The 21,758-nt window shown below is 42.7% G+C and overlaps 1 protein-coding gene across 1 annotated transcript; it reads right to left on the minus strand.

The window, feature by feature from the left end:
• Window positions 1-2,984: 2,984 nt before the first annotated feature.
• LOC127033568 (nucleolar and coiled-body phosphoprotein 1-like) lies at window positions 2,985-5,045 on the minus strand. Its single transcript, XM_050921494.1, has one exon. It carries the CDS (start codon window positions 5,043-5,045, stop codon window positions 2,985-2,987), a length of 2,061 nt encoding a protein of 686 aa, XP_050777451.1.
• Window positions 5,046-21,758: the final 16,713 nt, after the last annotated feature.

Here is a 21,758-nt window from a genome sequence, read left to right on the forward strand (position 1 = left end):
TTTGCTAAGTGTGGCATCTGGAGTACTGCAGGCCCAAGCAGCACTTACTGGTGCTCTGCACAGAGCTGTTTGATTGCAAAGTTCTGGCATTTCCTCCTTTCCCACTGCTACTACAGAAGCGCATGCTCTTCACAGAAGGGACGAAAAAAAAAAAAAAAAAAAGTCTACTGACCTGTAAAACAAAAGTTGCAAAATCTCTGGTTTCACAGCTTCTAGTACTAGCCACAGCTAAATTATAACCAAAGTGGAAACAGGAGATGCTCCTCAGGACTAAAGAAACCAATGGATCAGTTAGAAATCACTAGGGCTCAGATCCAAAGAGACTTATGATCCTATCTTCTACTGAAATCAGTGGGAGGTAGGAGCCTAAATACCTTTTGGAACCTGGGCCAAAATACTTTCCCAAAAGCATGAACATTGTCCATGAGAGCTTGTTTTTATGAGACACACACTGTATTAAGATTTGGTCCTCACCGGGAAAATGTTTGAGAACTGCTAGATTAAATTAATTGGTTGACTAGATAGATAGATATAGAATACATTGGTATGGTTTAATAAAAAATGTTATTTATGGAAACAGTTCCTTTAATAGCTGCTCTTTACTAGAAGATCTCAAAGTACATTATAAATAAGAACATAAGAATGGCCATATTGGGTCAGACTGTGCTGCTGGTGGGCCCTCAGTCAGCAGCCACCACTCTCTGGCTGCACAGCTCTGAAGAAGGAAGGATGGCAAGGTATTGCCACCATTCCTTCTGCACTGCTGCTCTGGGCTGTTGCCTTCAGAGCTGGGTGCCTGGCCAACAGATGCTACTCTCCAGCTGCCCAGCTCTGATGGCAGCCCAAAAGTAAGTGTGGCATTACTGTGACACCTCCACCCCAAAAATAACCTTGTGACCCCCTGCAACTCCCTTTTGAGTCACAACCCCCAATTTGAGGAACAGCGGTATCCCCCATGAAGACTGTATAGTATACGGTAAAAGCACACAGAAGACCAGATTTCCTAGTCTGTTTTTCATGGCTGTGAATTTGGTATGGCCTTAGAAATACAACAAGCTGACAGGGTCACAAGTAGGGTTGCTCAAAAAATTGCAAACGATATTTCCTGGCAAATTGAGAGACCACTCTCTCTCTCTGGGCAAGGTAGTCTGACTCAGAAGCCATGTCTAATAGAGGAAGCATGTGGGACCTAGAAATACAACTCCCACATGGCACTATGACAGCTTCAGCCATAGACAAAGCTACATATATACACTGTGCCCCACAGGTTTGTTAACTACAGAGTACATTTAAATGGTGCATTCTAACTAACCCATATGGGTACTGTTGGCACAAACTGAAAGGTACCCACTTTGCATTAACTTAGTTCTTTTTAAAAGGATGCATTACTGTGAACTAGGTACTTTTTAGTTTGCACCAGCAACATCCGCATGGGGCACTTAGAGTGCAACATATGGTGCACTGTGTAATGCACACATCCATACTCTGCAATGCAGGGCAGAGGAACTGAGATTAACATCAATCTACCCCAAACCATTCTGCTTTTGGAATGCAGACATTTTGTTTAGGGAGTAAGTGTGTGGGAAGGAGGGTGCGGTGGAGGAGTATTTTGAAATTTCTCCGGTCAAGGTTTCCTGAATGTTTTGTTCCCAGAAGAGTTTTGACTTTTCATCCCCTTTAGGAAGAAAAGGAATGTCCAAATTTCACACAGGAGGAAAATTCTTTCCCCCAGCCCCAATCAATCATTACTAGTTAGATAATGACTGTTTCATCATCAGCTTTTAAAAAGAATGAAGAATTCTAGCACTGACATTTGCAGCAGTGAGACAGAGATGCTTTTTGTTGCCATCAGAATTCAGTAACAGTAACTACATTAAGTGTTTATGTGTGATGCCAGCCCCATTCCCGATAGAAGCCTAAGGCAGAGTGGCATCACTTGGTTTATAGTTTCATACATCTTAGGAACCAGCTATATTGTGTTTGCATGCACACTGCTCAATGTGGAGGACACCTATGCCTTGTAGAGGCAGAGCTGAATGTTGTCAACTGCAAAGACGTAAGTGGTAAAACAACCCTTCTCCCCTATTCCTCCCTTTTGCCCAAGAAACCCGCTAGCGGCTGAAACTAATCCAGAAAGAAAGGAGTTTAAAAAAAGCCCTATTATTGTTAACAGACTTGTTTGTATGTGTTAATTCTGTGTATTTATCATATTAGAAAGGTCACAGGAATGTACAAGTATAAGAGACAAGAGACGAATTAAACATGTGATACTGAGAAGCAGGCACAAGCATTAATGATCAGTAAAGACATCATTTATTGAGAGTCACAAACATTAAAATGTTACTTGAGATTGCTAATGGATTTCTCCATTCACTAATATTGTATAGCAGCTGTGCAGACACCCCAATACATTTGTACCATCTAAAATAAGTTAAATAGTTTTAATACATCTGACAGTGGTAGTTTATTCTTTCCATATAATATATCTAACTATAAAGACAAAAGCAGACTCTTCTTCTACAAGTAATGGGTTAAACGCAGGGTTATACCCCAAAAACTTTGTTAGCAGCATTCAGATTATGAATGGGATAGGGGGAATAACGTAAGGGACAAAAAAGCATTCCCTGACTACACTAAAGTGTGGCTCTATAAAAAATGCCACACAACCACAACACACCGTTGTGTATGTGGATCTGATTGGCTTGGGCCAAATGGAAAACCAGGCTTCCAAATCCACATTAGAAGAGTGGAAAATACAGGAAGATGCACTGCAAATTTGGACAGTAAGAAACTATTATGGGCATTTCCCTTGTGGCATGCTTGGTATCTGCCTCCCAGCCTTACTGTGTGGGACAGTGGTTTGGGGCAATTATGGCTAAAGAGCAGGAAATTAATGGAGAGAAGTGGCATTAAATATCAGTGTTCAGTTTGTCCATTTTACTCTGACTCTGGTGATTCAGCTGAATCAATTAGTTACTGGAACTTCAGGTGCAACAAGTCCTTCTGCATAGGCTATAGGGCTCAGACATGGAGTCAGTTACTTCGGTCTGCTGGGGCTCCTCTGAAGTAGGTGCAGTGTCACTGTTGGCTGTGGAGTCTGATGCTAGGGCCATTTCGCCCTCAGATCCTTGGGTTTCTGAGGGTATGGGAGTCTCAGCATTTTCAGCCTCCTCTTCCCATTTGCTCTTGCATGCTTTGGGCACAGAGCTGTCCAAAAGCTGGCACTTTTCTACATGATTTTCAGGGACATGAGAAAATGGTAGTTCTTGAGGAGGTGCCAGTTGCTCCACATTCAGCTGCTGCTGCTTTGGTTTTGGTACCTCTGTGACCTCTAGTTCAGGGGCCTGATCTGCCTCCTCTTGAACTGCAGAACTCCCCTGTCTCTCCTTGTATCCTGTAAGATCACTAGGAGACTGGGAATCCATGTCATTCTGCTGACCCTGGTTCTCTGTCAATTCTTTGGTCTGTGCAGGATGTAGAGTCTCCATCTCTTGTGTGACCTGTGCAGTAGGCTGGGTCTTTTCTATTCTTAGTTTAATAGGAATGGTCACAGGTTCCAGTGGACTCTCTTGAAAAGCCTTGGGTTCTGCAGGGCCCACACTAACGTCTTCCATAATCTGCATGTTTTTAGTAGTACCTTGTGGAGCCTCTATGGTCTGTATAGTTGACTGAGTCTCAAGTGGACCTTGTGCTACAAGCTGGGCTCCAGTTTGTTCTTTGGTTTGTGCAGCAGGGTAGGCCCCAGCTGCATCTTGTACAGTCCAACTTTCTCTTATACTGCATGCAGTGGTTGGGGCCTGCTCCTCTTGTGCAGTCTGCAAAGCAGGTTCAGCCTGCTTAGTCACATCTGTGGTGCATGCAACTGACAGCGACTGGGCAGCAGGCTCTCTGTCCTGTGTAACAGAATGGGCCCAAGACTCTTGTACTCTGTCTGCATCAGGCCAAGCCTCAGTTTCTTCTGTTCTCTTTCCAGCAGACTGAGTCTCACCAGCCTCTTGTTCAGACTCTACAGCAAGTAACACCTCAGCCTCTGAAGCACGTTGGGTCTCCCCAGTGCCTTCTGTGGCCTGTGTAGAAGTCTGGATCTTTGCTCCTTGCAGTCTTTTTCTAACAGACTGTGCTTCAAGAGGGTGCTGTGGAATCTCTTGCATGCTCTGTGTAATAGGTTTAGCCTCACCAGTGTTTAGTGCATCCCATGCAGCAGCCTGTGCCCCCTCAGTGATCTGTGCAGCAGGCTGGTCCTCAGCAGTCTCTTGCTCAGTCTCACATATAGGCTGGACCTCTCTTTCTTGAGCAGTCTGTAGAGTAGGCTGAGTTTCACCAGTGTATTGGGGAATCTCTTTTATGTTCTCTGCAGTAGGCTGGACCTCAATGATCTCTGCTGTTATCTGTACAGTAGTCTCCATCTTACCAGCTTCTTGCCTTGCCTCAAGTGAAGGCCGATCTTCTATGTAGTCTTCTGGGATGCATGAAGCCACCTGCCAGTCCTGTTTAATAGGTTGGGCTTCAGGATCTTGCTTGATCTCTGCATCCAGCAGAGTTTTACTTGCTTCTATACCCTCTACTGGTATCTCTGCAGCATGCTGGGACTTCTCATTACCTTTTGGTGTCCGTACATCAGGTTGCCTGTTCTGTGTTACCTTTGTATTAGGCTCAGCTTCTCCAATCTCTTGCTCCATCTCTGCAGCAGGCTGGGCATCAGTGTCCTGTGAGGCCTTTCCTGTGCTCTGTGCAGTAGCCTGGGCTTCATAGCCTTGTACAGTCTGCAGAGCAGACAGGGTTTCTTCAGTGTCTTCTGGTGTCTCTTGTGAGCTGGGTGCAGCAGCAACTCCATCATACCTCATAGGCTGTGCTTCAACAGTGGCTTGCTCAATGTCTTTCCTAGTCTCTGTGAAAGGCTGGCTCTCTGTGCATTCAGAAGCCTCCTGTGAGGTATGTGCAACAGCATGTGTCTCATTAATCTTAGCAGCTCCTTCAGCCTTCTGGTCCCTACATTTCTTACAAATCCTACAGAACCCTTTCTTTGTACTGAGTTGGCACCCCATGCTGAAGGCCTACAACAGCAGCCCAGCTAGAAATATTCGGATGTGGCTTCACTCTTGTTGATGCCCTCAGTACAGTGCAGATAGCAGGGCTTTTCTTGGAATAAAGGAGGGTGTGAAAGGCTCTTGCTTTCTGTGCCAGAAGTATCCTAGTAGCCAGTTAACATCCCACCTGCAAGATATTAACAAATTCATTAACACCCATGGAGTTAGGCTTGCAAAATAAGATTAAAGTTTAGGCAAAGCAGAAATAGTCATTTAGTTCTTTTGTTTTATCCTTTTGCACCTCATGCTAGTATCTTTGGGTGATTGACTCAGCTTCAAAATAAAGCATTAACTGTCCCTTGTCATGGGACCCTGGGGCAAAAGGGCTTACAGCTGTCAGCCACTGTTGGGTTAATATGTTTAGTAGGTAAGAAGGCTGTAGCACAGAGATCTAGTCTAAGGGGGTAGGATCACCGTTTCACCCAGCCAAAGGTGTAGGTAGCAAAATCTGTCCCCCAAGGGATATACTTGAGAGGACCTAAGAGGGGTTTCAAGCACAGTGTGGCCTGCAGTTGTGATCATTACATAGAATAGTAAAGTGTTTACTGCTTCAGTCTCCCCACCCCCTACAAAAAAAACCATTAAGAGGTTTAATCTTTAAACTAGCAACTCTTCCTGAAGAGTTTTAAATCAATCTGGGGTTGTCTCATAGCAAGATGAGCAATAAAGCTTGTGTAATTAGCTCTTATGATGCACTCAGGCTACTCTCCCACAGCTGAATTGGCTCTGCAGAGCCAACCCAATAGCAGTTTTGCATTAAGAAAGTTGGGGTACTGTTTCACATGACCACTTCCCAAATGGCAGACAGACTGAGATACAGAGTTGTTCTGCCATTGCACAGGATAGGGTACTTAACCTCAAACAAGAACAAGTCTACATCATTGACATTAGGCAAAACATTTTCAGGCACAAGACATCTGTGATGGCAGCTATGGTTAGCAAAGCAAGTTTAAGGCAGGCAACTCGTTATTAAAATGTACAAAGCTATATTTATTCAGAATCTTATCTGCCTACTTTAGTGACAAGGAAGTTATTGTTTTTCACATTTCTTCTCTGCAAAGTCAGTCCAGCTGAGACACAGAGGAATTGCCTACTGCTTCAGACAAAGAGGAACTTTTTAATAACTTACACTTCTTGCAGGAATAAGTTGTGCCTCAGACAACCCCTGTACAAATCAATTTGCCATTTGGCAAGACGATAAGACACTATGAATATAACTAAGCAGGAATTAGCTTTGCAACCCCTCCCATTATAGAAAATACATGTGCCTCCCAATATTATATTTACAGAAGCATTTTTCAGATAACCAGTCACACAACCAAGATCCTTTCTCACAGTGTCTAAAATACCACATATATCCACACATTATTATTAGACTATTAGATTTCAGAAACATACAAAAGAAGAACCACATCCAAAAATAGATACCTTGCCCCTTTTTAAATCTGTAATGAAAGATCTAAAGAAGTACTTGATTAATCACATAAATAGCCACTTACCAAGCCTCTGTAAAATAATGATAGGTTTTAACACTACACTTTCAGTTAATCCCTCAATAGCTCTCTGTCTCCCAAGCTGGATTTAAATAGGGCTGTGTAGCACCAAAATCACTTTCCCCCAAGTCCCTGAACATTAGTTCCTCTGAATGACTGTTCCCACACACTATGTTCCCTATTTGTGTATAGTCTAAAAATGGAGATGAATGTCCCGTATTATAACCTTCTGTGGCTGCTTCTCTATGTTTAGGTTACAAAGATGGATCACTTGATGATTACTTGTGTTGCCTGTCTCTCTCGCGGTCAGACAACGATCTTTGCTGTCTGGGTTAGAGTCCCTAACATCTGTTCTATTCATTCCCTTTGAACACCTGGCATTGGCAATTGTAGGAAGATAGGATACTGGGCTAGATGGGCCATTTGTCTGATCCATTATGGCTGTTCGTATGTTATTAAATATTTTTGGTCACTCTGTATTTAGCTTTTAAAGGTAAAAATGAAGCAAGAACAAAATGTAACATGTACTGACATTCATACGAGGACACTGGCATGTAATATTGTCCTATGCAGGAAAAGCCAGTGACAATATCCTGCACCAAGCAGTTAGGTTTTCTGAGCTCTACAGTTGTCCTGTCTTGCAGAGTTAGGCCCTGTTCCTGCAAAGCTTTAAGCAGTTTACTTCAAGCATGTGTTGTGAGCTGTCCCGTTGGACATCAGTGAATATATGTGCTTAAAGTTAAGATGTGTGTAAGTATTTGCAGGCTGGTGGCCTTTGATGTTTTATTGAGATTGCACATGCAGCGGGTATCCCTAACCAGAACTGACCACTCACTATCAGAAATCACAGGAACCACGAGAGCAGCATCACCCTGGCTCAGTCTACCACCAGAAAGTCAAACATAAGCAGATCATATGTGTATTACACAAAGGGAAATTCCCACTAAAAATGAATAAACCCCAAAGGCAGGTCTTGATTATGCTCTGGCCCCAGTGGTGCATTTAGGCATGATCAGATGGATCGCCTGAGCTGGATCTCAACATTTTTAACTGGACTCTCAAATTTTATGATTCCAAAAAGTGTTTTAGCTTTTTTGTATTATTGCTCCCAACCTCACTCTTTTGCCCTGAAAATATAAAAGAAAATTGTGGCCCTGTATTTTTGGTATATCTAAGCCATTTTGGGGCTTTATCTCTTTTCTCTTTATATCTTTAGCAGAGATCTAGCACCTATCTACACAATAATACAAATAACAACAATAGAAGGATTTCCCATCTCTAGTAACTTTGCTGATTATGTGATAAATGCAAAGTGCATGACAGCTAACTTTTTCCAACACAACTACACTGCTAAAATTAGTATGATCATGCAGGTGGGTGTTAGATGAAGGCCAAAAATCACTTGGATTATCCAAAAATACAGGGCCAAAATCTCCATTTATATTTTCAGGACAAAGGAGTAAGGTTGGGCACTTTTACAGCAGCCTGGGTGGTAGGAGAATGGATATTGTCACCAAGGAATAAACCTTTCACTTGGACATAGTCTTAGATGAGTCTCCTATGGGACTCAACAAAAACTAGGAACAATTCCCCAGCAGGGACACATTTAGCCTCATATACCTCTAGCCCAAGACCATTTGGCCAGCAAGTTTTTTATGAGTGATAGAATATTTAACCTCTCAGGGGTCATTTTACAGGGTGGAAGTGTCTCCTGCTTCTGGAGGGTTTGAAGCAGATCATCAGCTGGTGCAAATTGTAAGAGTCCCATTGACTCCAATGGAGCAATGAAAATTTACACAAGCAGAAGCATATGCTGGTAATAATACCTTTCTGTGTACCAAAGGGCAATGTTATACATGTGGCAACTTTGTACTAACCTTTATGTTTTGTGACCCTGAAGGTTGAAGTGATGGGAGACACACACTGTCCTTTTTAAGAATCTCAACTAACTATTCTTAATTTGATATTCTAACAGATAAAGAAAGCCCTTGAGCTAGCTGAACTGGTTTATTAGTTATGAAAAAGCAGCAAGATAGGACTATTACTCTGCAGTTTCATCAAGTCTCAGGCTTCAAATACAACACATTCCTAGGGGATACTACTTAGCTTAAAACACTTTCTTTAAGGGTATGTCTACACTACCTGCTGGATCGGCGGGCAGCAGTTGATCCAGTGGGGGTCGATTTATAGCATCTAGTCTAGACACTATAAATCAACCCCCGAGTGCTTTCCCGTCGACTCCTGTACTCCACTGCTGCAAGAGGCGCAGGCAGAGTCAACAGCAGTCGACTCACTGCAGTGAAGACACCGCGGTGAGTAGGTCTAAGTATGTCAACTTCAGCGACATTATTCACATAGCTGAAGTTGCGTAACTTAGATCGATTTCCTTCCCCTACTGTAGATCATGCCTTAGTAACTCCTGTTACTCCAGCTAAGGCTGTACACTATTTCTGAAAGCAGGTGAGTCAAGACATGTGGCCAAGTAGTCAATCCATTTTTAAAGTGCTCTTGGGTATTGTTTCAGCTGCTGGGTGGTTTCTTTGGCAAGACAAGAGTTTCTTACCAGTGTTGTATTATTACCAGTGTATGCTCTATATCTGAAATTTTGTATGCCCTCTTATGTGATGTTTCTAAGCTCTCCTTCATGGTACTACTTCTGATTTTGTGAATGTAGCTTAACAGACTGTTTTAAGGGATATTTTGTAATTTTAGACTTCAATTTGGCTATATGCAGAGCAAACGCTTAGCTACAGGTTAGAATTACTATTTTGGTAGCATTATTAGAGCTCAGGAAAATGGTGCCATCTGAGATGAGACAGGTTTCTTGATATAGAATGACACCCCAGCAGCCCATAGGAATAGTTCTACTACAGCAAGGTGGTGTAAGTAGGAGACTTCAGAGAGCAAATGCTGTAGGGAGCCATTTGTCATGACGCTACTGAGTGGAGTACTGGAGGTGTCTCCTCCCCTCTTTTTAAGATCTGATTGTACACTACAGACTCTCTCATATTTATCATTTGGACACACTTTTTTTCTTGGAAATGTAAACATGCTTAGCAGTGAGACAGGGGCTTTTAAGAGCTTCCTATCTACGCTTTAATTTCATATGTCCTCAGGATTCAGAAGTGGTGACGTTCTGCTGAACTACGTGACTATTCAGCTTGTAAGGAAGGAGTTTCTGTAAGTTGGTCATTGGCTTTTTGCTGCCCGTTGACAACCAGAACCATTGAAGTTAATTTCACTCTCTTCCTTAAATCACACATTAAGTAAGAACTTACAGAGACATTATATATTGAAATGATCATAAAATAGTTATTGACAGTTTCAAACATAAAAAAGTCTTCAAGGTTTGTGACTCCACTACCCCTCATCCCAGAAATGCACAAAGTCATATGAGGCCTGGCTTATCCACTTCTAATTCCCCCAAAATACAAAATCAGGTATAGGACTCTTCATTTTTAGTCAGCTTAGCTGGTACTTGGCTTTAATCTGCACACCTTCTATGAGATCTAATGCCTGCCACAGAAAGTACTAAATCAGCTTCCCTATCTCTAGTGTCTATGATGTCTCTAAAAAGCTCACCTAAATCACATGCCCATACTAAATGGAGAGAGGTTGCTCTGTAGGGCCTTTATGTAACTCTTCTTCAAATGCTTTTATGTATTTGCTGTTGGGCTTCAATTTGAGCGTAGAATGTAAGCAGCAGATGATTGAAATTGACCACAGAATGCACTCTGCAATGAAAAGCTGAAATGGCCATTACCCTTCCCTGCACCCTGTCTCCCATTATTTCACAGAGAAGCCTTTCACTTTTTCACATATATTTCATGAAGATCCTTAACTCACTTAGACTTACTCAGGAAGAAAAGAAAATTTCACTTCCTTCCATATGATATTCTGATTTCCCCCAGGCAATGTGATAGAAGCAGTGGTGTAACAAGATCCCGGTGCAAGAATAGATTAGGAACCCCCTCCTAATTCTGAAATCTGACCCCCGCCCCCAGCTCCAGGCCAGTACCCCTCAACCTCCCAACACTTGTCTAGATCCCTGCAGTCCCAATCCAGCCCCATTCCAGTTCCCCTCCAACCCTAATTCATCCCACCCACCCCCAACCCTAGCTCCTAGAGGCCATTCAAGACAATCTGCCATGCTAGAGAACAATTCAGTGTACCGCGCCCCATGCCACTCAAATTTTGGCCTAGTCACTCTTCAGTCAGGCATTGTGACCAAGGGGTCGCAGCACCACTCACTCAAATATGGCCCAAACACCACGCTGTCATGATGGAGGGGCAGCTAGGTCAAACCTGAGCTGTGATGTAACCCTGTGTGCCAGGGCACAATGGCTGGAGCAAGGAGCTGGGCCCAGCCCCATGGGACACAAGAGCCGCTGCTATAGGATGAATGCAGGGTGGGTTTGTTGCCAACTCCTGGGCCCAGATCGTCCCTGTGGATCCCTCTGGTTGGGCACCCATAACTTCTTTTATCTAGGCATGACTACACCATTGTAGTTAAGCTATTAGTGAAATGTTGTTCACCAGGAAACGGGCATAACCCCACAGGATCATGACCAAAGTGAGTATGTGACACAAAACGTAGGTGCTAAGTTCAGCAGGTAGTGTGAATGAAGTAAGTGTAACTACACCACGGATAAAGAGATACATTCATTACTCACTTTACAGATAGTTTAGTAATCAAAGAGATTATATTGTGCATCTTTTACATTGACAGCAGCAGGGTCATTTAAGAGGGCTGGGAGTGATTATAACTTATGTGACACTGTGCGCTGCAGGGCAAGTGCAAATATGTGAGAAGAGTCATAAAATGCATTCCACTCTAGTTGGGTAAGTCATTATCAGTGAGGGAGTTCTTAATTTGGGCAAGTGGCGTTAACTCCACCACTGGCCACAACAGTACCCTGTGTCTCATTAGGTATGGGCATTCCAGCACCATCTACAAGCACAACCAATTAGAAGTTTTTGGCTAATCTCTTTGTGAGATCAATAAGCCCTATAAAGTAAAAGTCACTGGCAAACACTCTGGCAATGTGGTCTAGAAACTAGAACACTAGACTAGGACTCAGGAGACCTAGTTTCTTATCTTTGTTCTGTAACTGGCCTGCTAGGTAACTACGGGCAAGTCACTTCACTGCTCTGTGCCTCAGTTTCCCCACCTGTAAAATGGGGGTAATGCTAGTGACCTCCTTTGTAAAGTACATGGAAATTTACTGATTAAAAGTGATAGATCAGAGACAGATATTAGGAGTCTGAAGAAGGATTCTTGTATTTATTCATTGGGAACTTTGAGGTAGTTTCTCAAAAGCAGAGCATAGACCGATAACCAAATTAGTCCCTCCCCAGACATGTCTCCTCTTTAGGTACCCCTCACCCAAGCAGAGATGTCTTTGTAAATTTTGGTAGGGCAGAATCAGGCTATCAGCATGCTAAAGTGCCACTAAGAGGGCACCATTGTATAAACAAAAACTCATCTGTTGACTCAAGCTACAGTTCGAAGCTCAGCTGTAGACTATTTGGTATAAACAGCTAAATGGTTTAATCAAGCACACATTGTGATTTGCATAACAGTAATAATCAAATTTCATTATAGAAAAGCCAAAGGATCCCAAGTGGGAATGGGGATCTATCATCCTGGAAGCTATACAGGGAATCTCTCCATGAGAGAGTTCACAACCTAAAAGACCCAAAGAAAAGTTAATTGCAGAAACAATATATGAGAAAGACATACAGAATAGGTTACAGTACAGCCTCTCCACAGCTCAGGAAAAAAAAAAATCTTTAGATAGAGAGAAGGTAAGGACCTGTTTCAAACTAGCTAGGCAGCGACAGCTTGAACTAGAAGGGTCCTTGACATAGTCCTCATGCAAAATTTGAGCCAACAGTGACCCTCAGGACTGACTGGGAATGGAAAATATAGGTAGTAGGCATAAAATGACAATTATCAGAGGAAAGAATCAACTTTAACTATAAACTGAGCAGCACTTGGGTTTGTTTCTAAGGCTGATAGCTAGAGTCAAGGAACAAAGAAGTATACAGATAGAGCTTGGGGGTGTGTGTGTGTGGAAAGCAGAAGTCAAGCTTTTCATGCTACTCTAGTACTGTATTGGCAGTTCCCTTCCCTTTTACCACCACTCAAAAGACTTCCCCACTGAGGTGAGATCACAGTTTTGGTGATACAGGAAGCACACTAGTCCATCTTACTCTGCCACAGCACTGCAGAGCCAATTCAGTCAATGGCAGGGAAGAGTTGGGTTTGCACTAAATTAAGCCAGTTTGTGCACACAACAAGGCTCCCTACTTCTGAATTTAAGTACAAGGAGATGTGAAACACATGATGTTGCACCCTGGTGGCACATAGTTCTAAACATGGAATTTCCTAAAGCCAAACTCATCAAGAGTAGAATGTTTAACCTATTTCTGACCAATTGGCTTTGTGCTCCTAGACTACTTCGGGCCAGTTTTATATACGTACTCTAGTGGTGCAACATCTAACCCCTAGACACCCCATTGGCTTGTGAAATTCAGTGTCATTTAGGCTCCCAAGCATGAAAGAAGCCAGCAAGCTACCAAATAAGCTAGGCATGAGAGTCAGAGGAAAGGGTAGGGCTCAAGGCCAAGAGCAATGAGAGTTCAGCACCTAGGTGCCAGAAAGACAGGTGATAGAAGCACCTCCCTCCTCTCAGGGCTCTCAGTCATCGAGGGAGTCATGTAAAGCAGGTTGACCCTTTTCCCAGAAAAGAGCCTGGACTGTCCCATAGTCAGGGCACTTACCTGGATGAGACAAACTCACCTTTGAATTCCCACTCTGCTTGATATGGAAGAGGGATTTGAGCCCAGATTCCCACCCTCCAGGGAGTGCCCTAAATACAAGGCTATTGAGTCTTTGGGGTGGGACTTGCAATCTCTTGAAGCTGTTCTATTTTGTGGAAGTATTTAAGTATTCCTTGGGCCAGAGGGAGACTCATGTTCAATCCCTGCTGCAAATCAGTCAGAGTCTAGATTCAAAGCAGGTTTCCCACATATCAGGTGAATGCCCTAACCACTGGGATATTGGATATTCTAGTACAGAAACCTCTCGCACCCTGGCTCTTGTGGGGAATGCTGTCAGAGCACCTACAGAATTAAGCCCCAATGGCAGGACAGGCAGGGAGACACCTAGTTTGAGAATCCCACTTGGAGGCCACCAGGAATTTGGCTTGCAGTATGGCTCCTTACAGTTTGTTAACTTTGGGGTGACATCACAACTTGGGTCTTTGCAAATGCTGAGCAGTGAAAATTTTGAGTGCCTACAGGGTTAAGCAGCAACTGAGCAGTTGTTCTGAGAATGTGACTGCTGCCTAAATGTTGGCCCAAAGTATCTCTCTTTAGGCACCTAAGTACCTTACTCATGTTGCCCCTTACTATCTATGTTCAGAAACACCTAGCTCCTGCCCCTATGTCCTACACCAGGCTGTGACTATGAAATCTGTTTGAGGAAGACAAGGGTTAAGAAGATCTACAGACCTTATACATTGCAGCAATCATAAAACAGTATTTATTAGCAGTTACATTAAGACAGAATATTGTGACTTCAGGTTGTAATACATGATTCCATGCCCCATTACTCCACATACACACATGCAGGGAATACAGTGTTGTCTGGTTGCACTATCTACAGTTGCATAGCTTCAATACACCCATTGTACATTATGCTCAGTGATTGACCATTTAAATCCCATAAACTAGAGCCTAAATTGTCATGAACAGACCTGTTAACAGAATGAAAGTAGATTCTGTCAAGCACAGCTACATGCTAACTCACAGGAACACTGCCAAGAAATTTTGAATGATGTTGGTTTACAAAGGGAAGATTAGTTTATTTAATTAAGGTTCACTAAGAAACCGCCTCCCCATTCAGCCACTGGTTTACATTGGTCTTAGAATAATGCTATAATCCCCATCAGACTACTGTTAAATATTAATGGGATCATCTCAAAGGTAAATTCAAGTGCATCATTCCAATCCTCCATCATAACAGAATTACATTCTTACAGCTCAGACACCAGGGAAGCTGTAGTTTAAGATGGGACTTCATTTAAATAGTTAAAAGAATGCACTGTGCACCATCAGTTATCTTAACTCCTTTCCCCATTGCACAAGCTATTCTCCTTGGGAAGACAGTTGCTTGAGGTCAGAACTATGAATGCACAAAGTGCAGCTCAGACATATTTTAAATGTTAGAGCTCCAGCTGTGCATTCACTGTAGAAGAGCCAAAGTGAAGTTTCTCAAATGGATTGAGTTCTGCTGGATTGCAGGTCCCAAGTCTACAGGAATGAAGTCAAATACTTTGGTCACACAGTGTCTGATGAGGGGAAAAAAAAGCTGTTATTTTTAACAAATCTTGCTTGAAGCTGGAGTCTCTCCACACTTGATTCCTTGGGCTTCAGAAGTTGATCTCTTCAGCCTTGCTTTTATCTCTGCTCTCCTCTACTTTAGGAAGAGTGACTTCCTGAGGAAGGGATAGATCAGCCTCAATGCAAGCAGCAGAAGCCTCCAGTTCCTCTTCAGTGTGCTGCTGCACCTCTGGCTTTGCATTTGTACTTCCCTCGGATTCCTTGAGCTCTGCAGAGTCTCCCCTGCTTTCCTGATCTTCAATCTGGGACTCTTTGCCAAACTCTAGGTCTAGCGACTCTGCTGCAGGCTGGGCCTCACTTGTATCTTTTGGTGTCACTTCTGCAACTTCTCCCTCATCTTTACGATCTTCAGCTGTCTCCTCGGTTGACCTGATCCCCTTCTTGCAAAGTTTGCCTCCCATGGTTGGGGCACTGGAGCAGCACTATATAGTTAAGAACAAAATACACCACCTCTTCACAGCAGTACCAAGAGGTACAGAAAAGGCTGCTTGGCTTCTGTCTTTGTCAGGAATATTCTAGTGACCACCAAAAAGCATCTCAGCTGTAAAGACAGAAGGATCAACATAAGCAGCCATGCATTTTAGATACCTAGCCCATATAATTCTAAGCAAATACATTACCCAATATTATACCATGCCAGTTAATAGAAGCCCACTAGCTAATGATGATTGGACAACTACTGCAGCATTTCCTTATTTCAGCAGGACCAGCTAGAGGAAGCAGGTAATAATCTTTACAGTTAGTATTCAAATAATTAAAATGGCACACAGAACTTTACTGCCACTGACAAACAGGTGTCCACACATTAGCCCTTTAAAATTCAACTCCATGTTTGTCCTGTTATTCATAGCCACTTTATCAAATCAGAGGTAGTTTTCCCTGTTGTTATCAACAACTCAACCAACAAACTAAACTAGGTTTTATAATGTCACTAACCACAGAAGAGATAGCTCTCAAGTCAAAGACTGAATTATATTGTGACTACACATGGAGAGAATCTAGCCTTTTCTCCCATTACTCACACAGCCCCTTATCCTACACACTTGCCATACATTCTTAGAGAAACAAGCTAACCCAAAGTTCATCTTTGTAAAGTACAGCCTGCAGTAATCTAAGTTTCTTCTCCTTTTAATCTAAAAGACCATTCAGGGGAAAACAATATATTTTTTTAAAAAAACGTTGTTTCAATTACACTGATTGTTAACAAAAACAAAAACCTCTACCCAGTCCCATTGTGCATTTTGTGTGTGTATATAAAGATACCATTAAACTACACACAACACTAACTAAAGAGCCAGGAAACATTTAAAACAGATAAATAAAAAAAGGAAAAAAATCTCTTACCAACCTACAAAAACACCAACATCAGCAACCTTGCACTAGGTCCTCATGAACAATCTTCTTTATAAGAAAGGCTAACCTTATATAGAGCTAAGTGGCCACAAGGAAATACTTCCCCACGATTCCCTGAACTTTAGTTCCATCAAATCACTGTTCCATTTCTCTTATTGTTCATTGTTATATTATCTAAAGAAGAGGATGTCTGTTACACTGAATGGCTTTTTAAAACTTGTGCGGTTGTATCTTTTATGTGCAGACTTCAGACTTTTTTTGCCCATTCTTATTGTCTTTTGTTTTGAAATGATAATAATTAATAATAAAAACAAACTTAAAAAATAGATAGACCGTACATATATAGATCCTGGTGCCCTTTCTTGTACTCTTGGTTGGCTTGCTTTTTGAGTTTCCAGCACGCTGTATTGTATGGTATTATATGTGTTCATGCAAATATTTGGCCTGATTTACAGCTCCTAAAACTCCTGGTGAAATCAATGAGCTAAAAATGCTTAGGAGCTCTGAAATACTTAGCAACTAGTGTACAGGCAGATTGTTGCATAGTAAGATAGGTGAGTATATAACTTACTCATGTCCCTCTTTGTGGAATGTGATCTACAGAGGGCACGAGTCTGTTACAGCTCTCCCCTAGAGAGTTTGGGTGTTTAGTTTGAGAGGAAGAGGTAGCTATGTGTTCGCTAGTACAGTTACAATATTTTGGATACAAAGAGGCTTTCAGATTTCACCATCTTAAAAACGAACAAACAATTGAGACCAAGTTTCCATACAGTGTCCATGCTACACCTCTACCCCAATATAATGCGACCCTATATAACATGAATTCGGATATAACGCAGTAAAGCAACGCTCAGAGGGGAGCTCTGTAGCATAGTAAAGCTAGAAGCCTACTGGGAAGTGGCCAATGAGAACCCTTTGCTTTGCTTTGCTTTGTGATTCACCAATTAATGCCTCACAAGACAGGGTCTTTGTTGAGGTAAGGAATGCAGGGGGGCAAGGAGGAGGGGAGAAAAATGCCAAGCTTCTGATAAGTATTTCATCAATATCCTGGCAGCTGGCAACATCTGACCTGAAAAATAGAGAGAAAAATGTATTATCACCCACACACCTTAGCCACTTGATCAATGCAAGAAGTCACCTGGTGAATGGGGAAGGGTACATCAGATACTTACCCATGCACATCAGTTTTAAGTGCTGATGCTCAGTAGTACTTGTGCGTCTCTGCTGCTGCATTAGTCAGTATAAAATGGAATTTACTTTTATGCAAGTCACTTAACCAGTTGTTTCACAGAGTTCATTTATAGCAGATCACTCATAGATTCCATGTGGTAAATCTTTTAAGATGCTGAAATAGGAAGAAAAAGGAATTCAGAATATCACAAAGCTCCTTATTTATGCTCCCTCAGACTCAATGGGACTTTGCTAGATTTATGATTCATAAAGCTGATGGCTACTGGCAGCACTATAAAGACAGCCAGAACACCTGAAAACCAAGCTAGGATTTGTCTCTTACAGAACACTAGGTAGGGGAGATTCTGCAGCAAGAGTTTGTCAGTTTTTGTTGTCAGGCAAGAAGATAGAATCTAACTGGGTCTTCCATTAGAGAGTTGCCTCTATAGTGCAGACAAATGAAAGCGTGTTTTTGGGTCAGCAAGCTAAGCAGGTGTTTCAGTACATCCAGTTTCCTGATCACAGGATTGTTAGGCGTCCACCTTATTATAAGCCTACACCCTGAACAGCAGGGAAAACTGACAGGCACAGATCATACCTTTATAGAAAAGCACTATCTATCACTATGTCAAAAGAGAAACTAACAAAAACCCACCAATAAATCTTGCTTACTTCCCTCCCTAAGATACTGTTGGTGCAGCCTGAGAAGTGAAGCCATGGATATCTCTGCCAGGGGATGAGTGTATATCTAGACCAGTGGTTCTCAAACTATAGGGTGGGCTTCCTAAGGGAGGCATGGGCATAGGCATCAGCTCTGTACCTGGTGCAGCCATGTGGAAAAAGTGGTAGCTTATGAACACCCACCAGCAACTCCCCTATCAGTTCCCCTCTTCCACCCAGTGTTTCCTGGCCTCACCAATCAGCACTTCCCACACACCCCACCCGCCACAATCAGCTGTTTTGAGGTGTGCAGGAGGCTTAGGGGGCGAGTGGGGGAGAAGCGAGGGTGTGGCATGCTCAGGGAAGGGGCTGGAATGGGGTGTGAAGAGGTGGGACGGGGCGGGGCCTTTGGCTAAGGGGTGGAGGGGGGGCAGGGGCTGGGACAGAGCCACAGGTCGAGTACCCCCTTGCACATTGGAAAGTCGGTGCCTGTGAGTGTGGAAATGTGCAAAGGAAGATGTGAGCTGTGTGATTTTTTTAATGTTTTAAGAGCTGAGGTAGCTGAGGCTTGTTCAGAAGGGCCGTGCACACCCCGGAGGCGGGGATAACAGAAGCAGCCAGAGCCCTGTTGCCCCATAGCTGACAACCGGAGCCCTGCCACTTGGGCTTTGGCTCTCCTTCCCCCTGGCACCCCAATCCCTCAGCAGAAGCCAGACCAGGCTCGGGCTCTCCTCTTTCACCCCAAATCCCTCACCTGGAGGTGGTGGAGTTCTGTCTGTCAGCCCCCGGGTGGCAGAAGCAGCGCAGAAGTAAGGGTCGCAATGGGGCACTAACTCTGTTGTGAAAAGTGATAATGACAAATAGCACTTTTCACATTGCCTGCCTTACTTCTGTGCTGCTGCTGCTGACATGATGCTGCCTTCAGAGCTGGTGCCAGGCCAGCGGCCGCTGAGCTCCGCTCTGCCTTCAGAGCTGGATCGCAGTATATGTACTTGTGTGTGTATGTGGGGGGGTGTAAATGACTACAGACACAAAGAAGGAGGACCTGCTCAAATGCGTTTGAGAACCACTGCTTAGACACATCTGACTGCTGGAGGTTTTATATACTGAAGGGCAATTTTACATATGATGAGATTATTCCACAGCGTGTTTGCTCCTTCTAGGAAGACATTTGTGGTTGTATGAAGTTAGAAGTGGTCTTTTAATCCATTGTTGAAGTGTTAACCGCCCTGCTGACTGTAAAATAGTGCCTATATCAGTGTAACTAGTTTTATTAGCTATAAATATCAATTAGTACAGTGCTGCAGAACTGTGGGGCCTGCCTGCCAATGTGTGGTTTCAATGAGTCCTGGGAAGAGAAATGCTCACCATGGGATACCGGCTAATCAGAAAAAAGTCCTTGAGTATGATATCTCTGGACATTAATTCTTTTTAAGTAGAGAGAGGCGTTAACAAAAGTGGGGACTGTTCACAAGGTAAATGAGCATAACAGAAGGTATAAGAAGAAAAGAGCCAGTCTCCATGATTCCCCACACCATTCTAGAAGGGAGAATTCTCCATGGGGGACACCCCACACTACTGGCACTGGGAACCATCTAGTGTCCTCTCCCCAGCCATGTGGACTTGGGGAAAAAGAACTGCAGGGAGGTGCCAGCCAGAGACTGAAGCTGGCAGTTGAAGCCAAGCCCATCAGACCCCGTGAAATTTTTCTCAATATTATCTCGCTTGTTCTAAGTGGCTGTTTACTTCACTCCCCTCCGTTCCACTTAGCAAGTCATCTGTTAAACTTACATCATAGAAAGGATTAAAAAAGAGTGGAATGAAGACGACATTTGCTGCTATTGAATTGCTCACTCTGCTTGTATTTTCTGTCCCTTTCCTGTATTTATCATTTTTATTTAGACCGTAAATTGTTCAGGGCAAAAACTATTTCTTATTCGGTTTCTACAGTGCTCAGCACTATGGTTCATATTTTCCATTTGGGCCCTACTAGGTACTACTATAATTGTGAGATTACAAAGGCTGCAGAACTAACACAGCTGTCAGTAGTATCCACTGTTGTATGCAGTGTTGTTGGAACTGTGTTAGTCCCAGGCTATTAGAGACACGAGGGACAAGACCTGAAGAAGAGTGCTGTGGAGTTTGAAAGCTTGTCTCTCCCACCTGCAGAAGACGGCCCAATAAAATATTACCTCACCCACCTTGTCTTTCAATGGTACCCAATGGATTTGTGTTATACTCACCAACATAGTATCTCTGCACCAGGGATGACAGGGAAACTAGAAAGAAGAAAGTGGGTAGGAGGAAAGTATATAAGAAATTTCTAAGTTAAGCTTCTTGGTGGCAGGACGTCTATGAGGAGTCTCAGAAACAGCTGCATAAGAGAGATTGGATACTTAGAGAGCTAAAGTTGGCAATAATCACAAAGGTGGAAATTAAAAATGTGGGAACATGCAAGAACATGAACAGAAAAGAGGATAAGAGGACCCTGAGGGCTGCCATTTGAATCAGGTTTGGGATCTTGCAATTTTATCCATCCATTCTGTGTTAGACCTCATCCTCACATTAGCCCAATGTCTGTCTTCCATGCATCGCCCCACCCATTCTGCATAAGAAGAACCAGGCAGTACTCAGGCTTAATATCTGTACTGTCTCTTGCTGTCACCAGTGCCACCTCCTACAGAACCAGCTGATCCCAGACTAAATGCAAAGAAGTCAATGGTTTCAAGACTTAGAGACACCTTAATGGGCAGTATAGAATATATGATATATGCCTGTCTCATGTTCTGGTCTAAAATATTCCTTGATTTATTGAAAATAAACCTATAATATAATATCTATACAGATTTTGGTCATATGTCCTAAATAACTTTCTGCAAGGGCTATTAACCCACACTAAATATAAAGTTATCACAGATGTGTAGGTTTCTTGTGTAATTCTTCTGCAAATGTGCTTAAGTCTTTATTGCTGGGTTTCAGTTCATTTAAACAGTGTAAACAGCAGACACTTATAATTATGTCATAGATAGAACTGGCAATTAACAATTGAAACTGCGAACAAAATAGCCCAATATCATGCTTCTTCTCTGACTAAAAAGTTGACTTTTGTGACAAATATTTGAGTGAGATGATCAGTAAACCTGAAAGAAATGGTCTTGGGAATTCTAGTGGAGAAGCAATCATCTTTTATGTTATTGCTAATACACCATGGGAAAGCATGCACCAAAGGGTGGGCATTTGACACAGCATCTTAGAAGAGTCTGATGAGATTAATGTAGCCTCAAAACATAATATCTAATGCACTAAATGTTTGGAGACCCAGTAACATACAAGGAAACTGATGGTACACAGTTTAATCATTTAGAAGGGCTGAAATTTTCTCATATTTGTTGGAAAAACTGTTCTTTGGAAAACAATTGGAAATGTATGTCACAGTAGTCATAACAAAAGTGAATGCTGGTTGTAGTGACATGAACCATTACCTTACTGCTGTGTACAGAGGAACCTCTCAGTTCAGTGAAGGCCTTTTGGTAGTTTATTCCCTAGTTACAATTGCTATCAAACTACTGTAGCAAGTGGATGACAG

Source organism: Gopherus flavomarginatus, chromosome 13 (genome assembly GCF_025201925.1).
Source record: "Gopherus flavomarginatus isolate rGopFla2 chromosome 13, rGopFla2.mat.asm, whole genome shotgun sequence".
In the NCBI taxonomy this organism is placed as follows: Eukaryota; Metazoa; Chordata; order Testudines; family Testudinidae; genus Gopherus; species Gopherus flavomarginatus.

Bases quoted from the DNA above. Each gene is read 5' to 3' on its own strand.
- LOC127033568 (XM_050921494.1), bottom strand. From the start codon at position 5,045: ATGGGGTGCCAACTCAGTACAAAGAAAGGGTTCTGTAGGATTTGTAAG.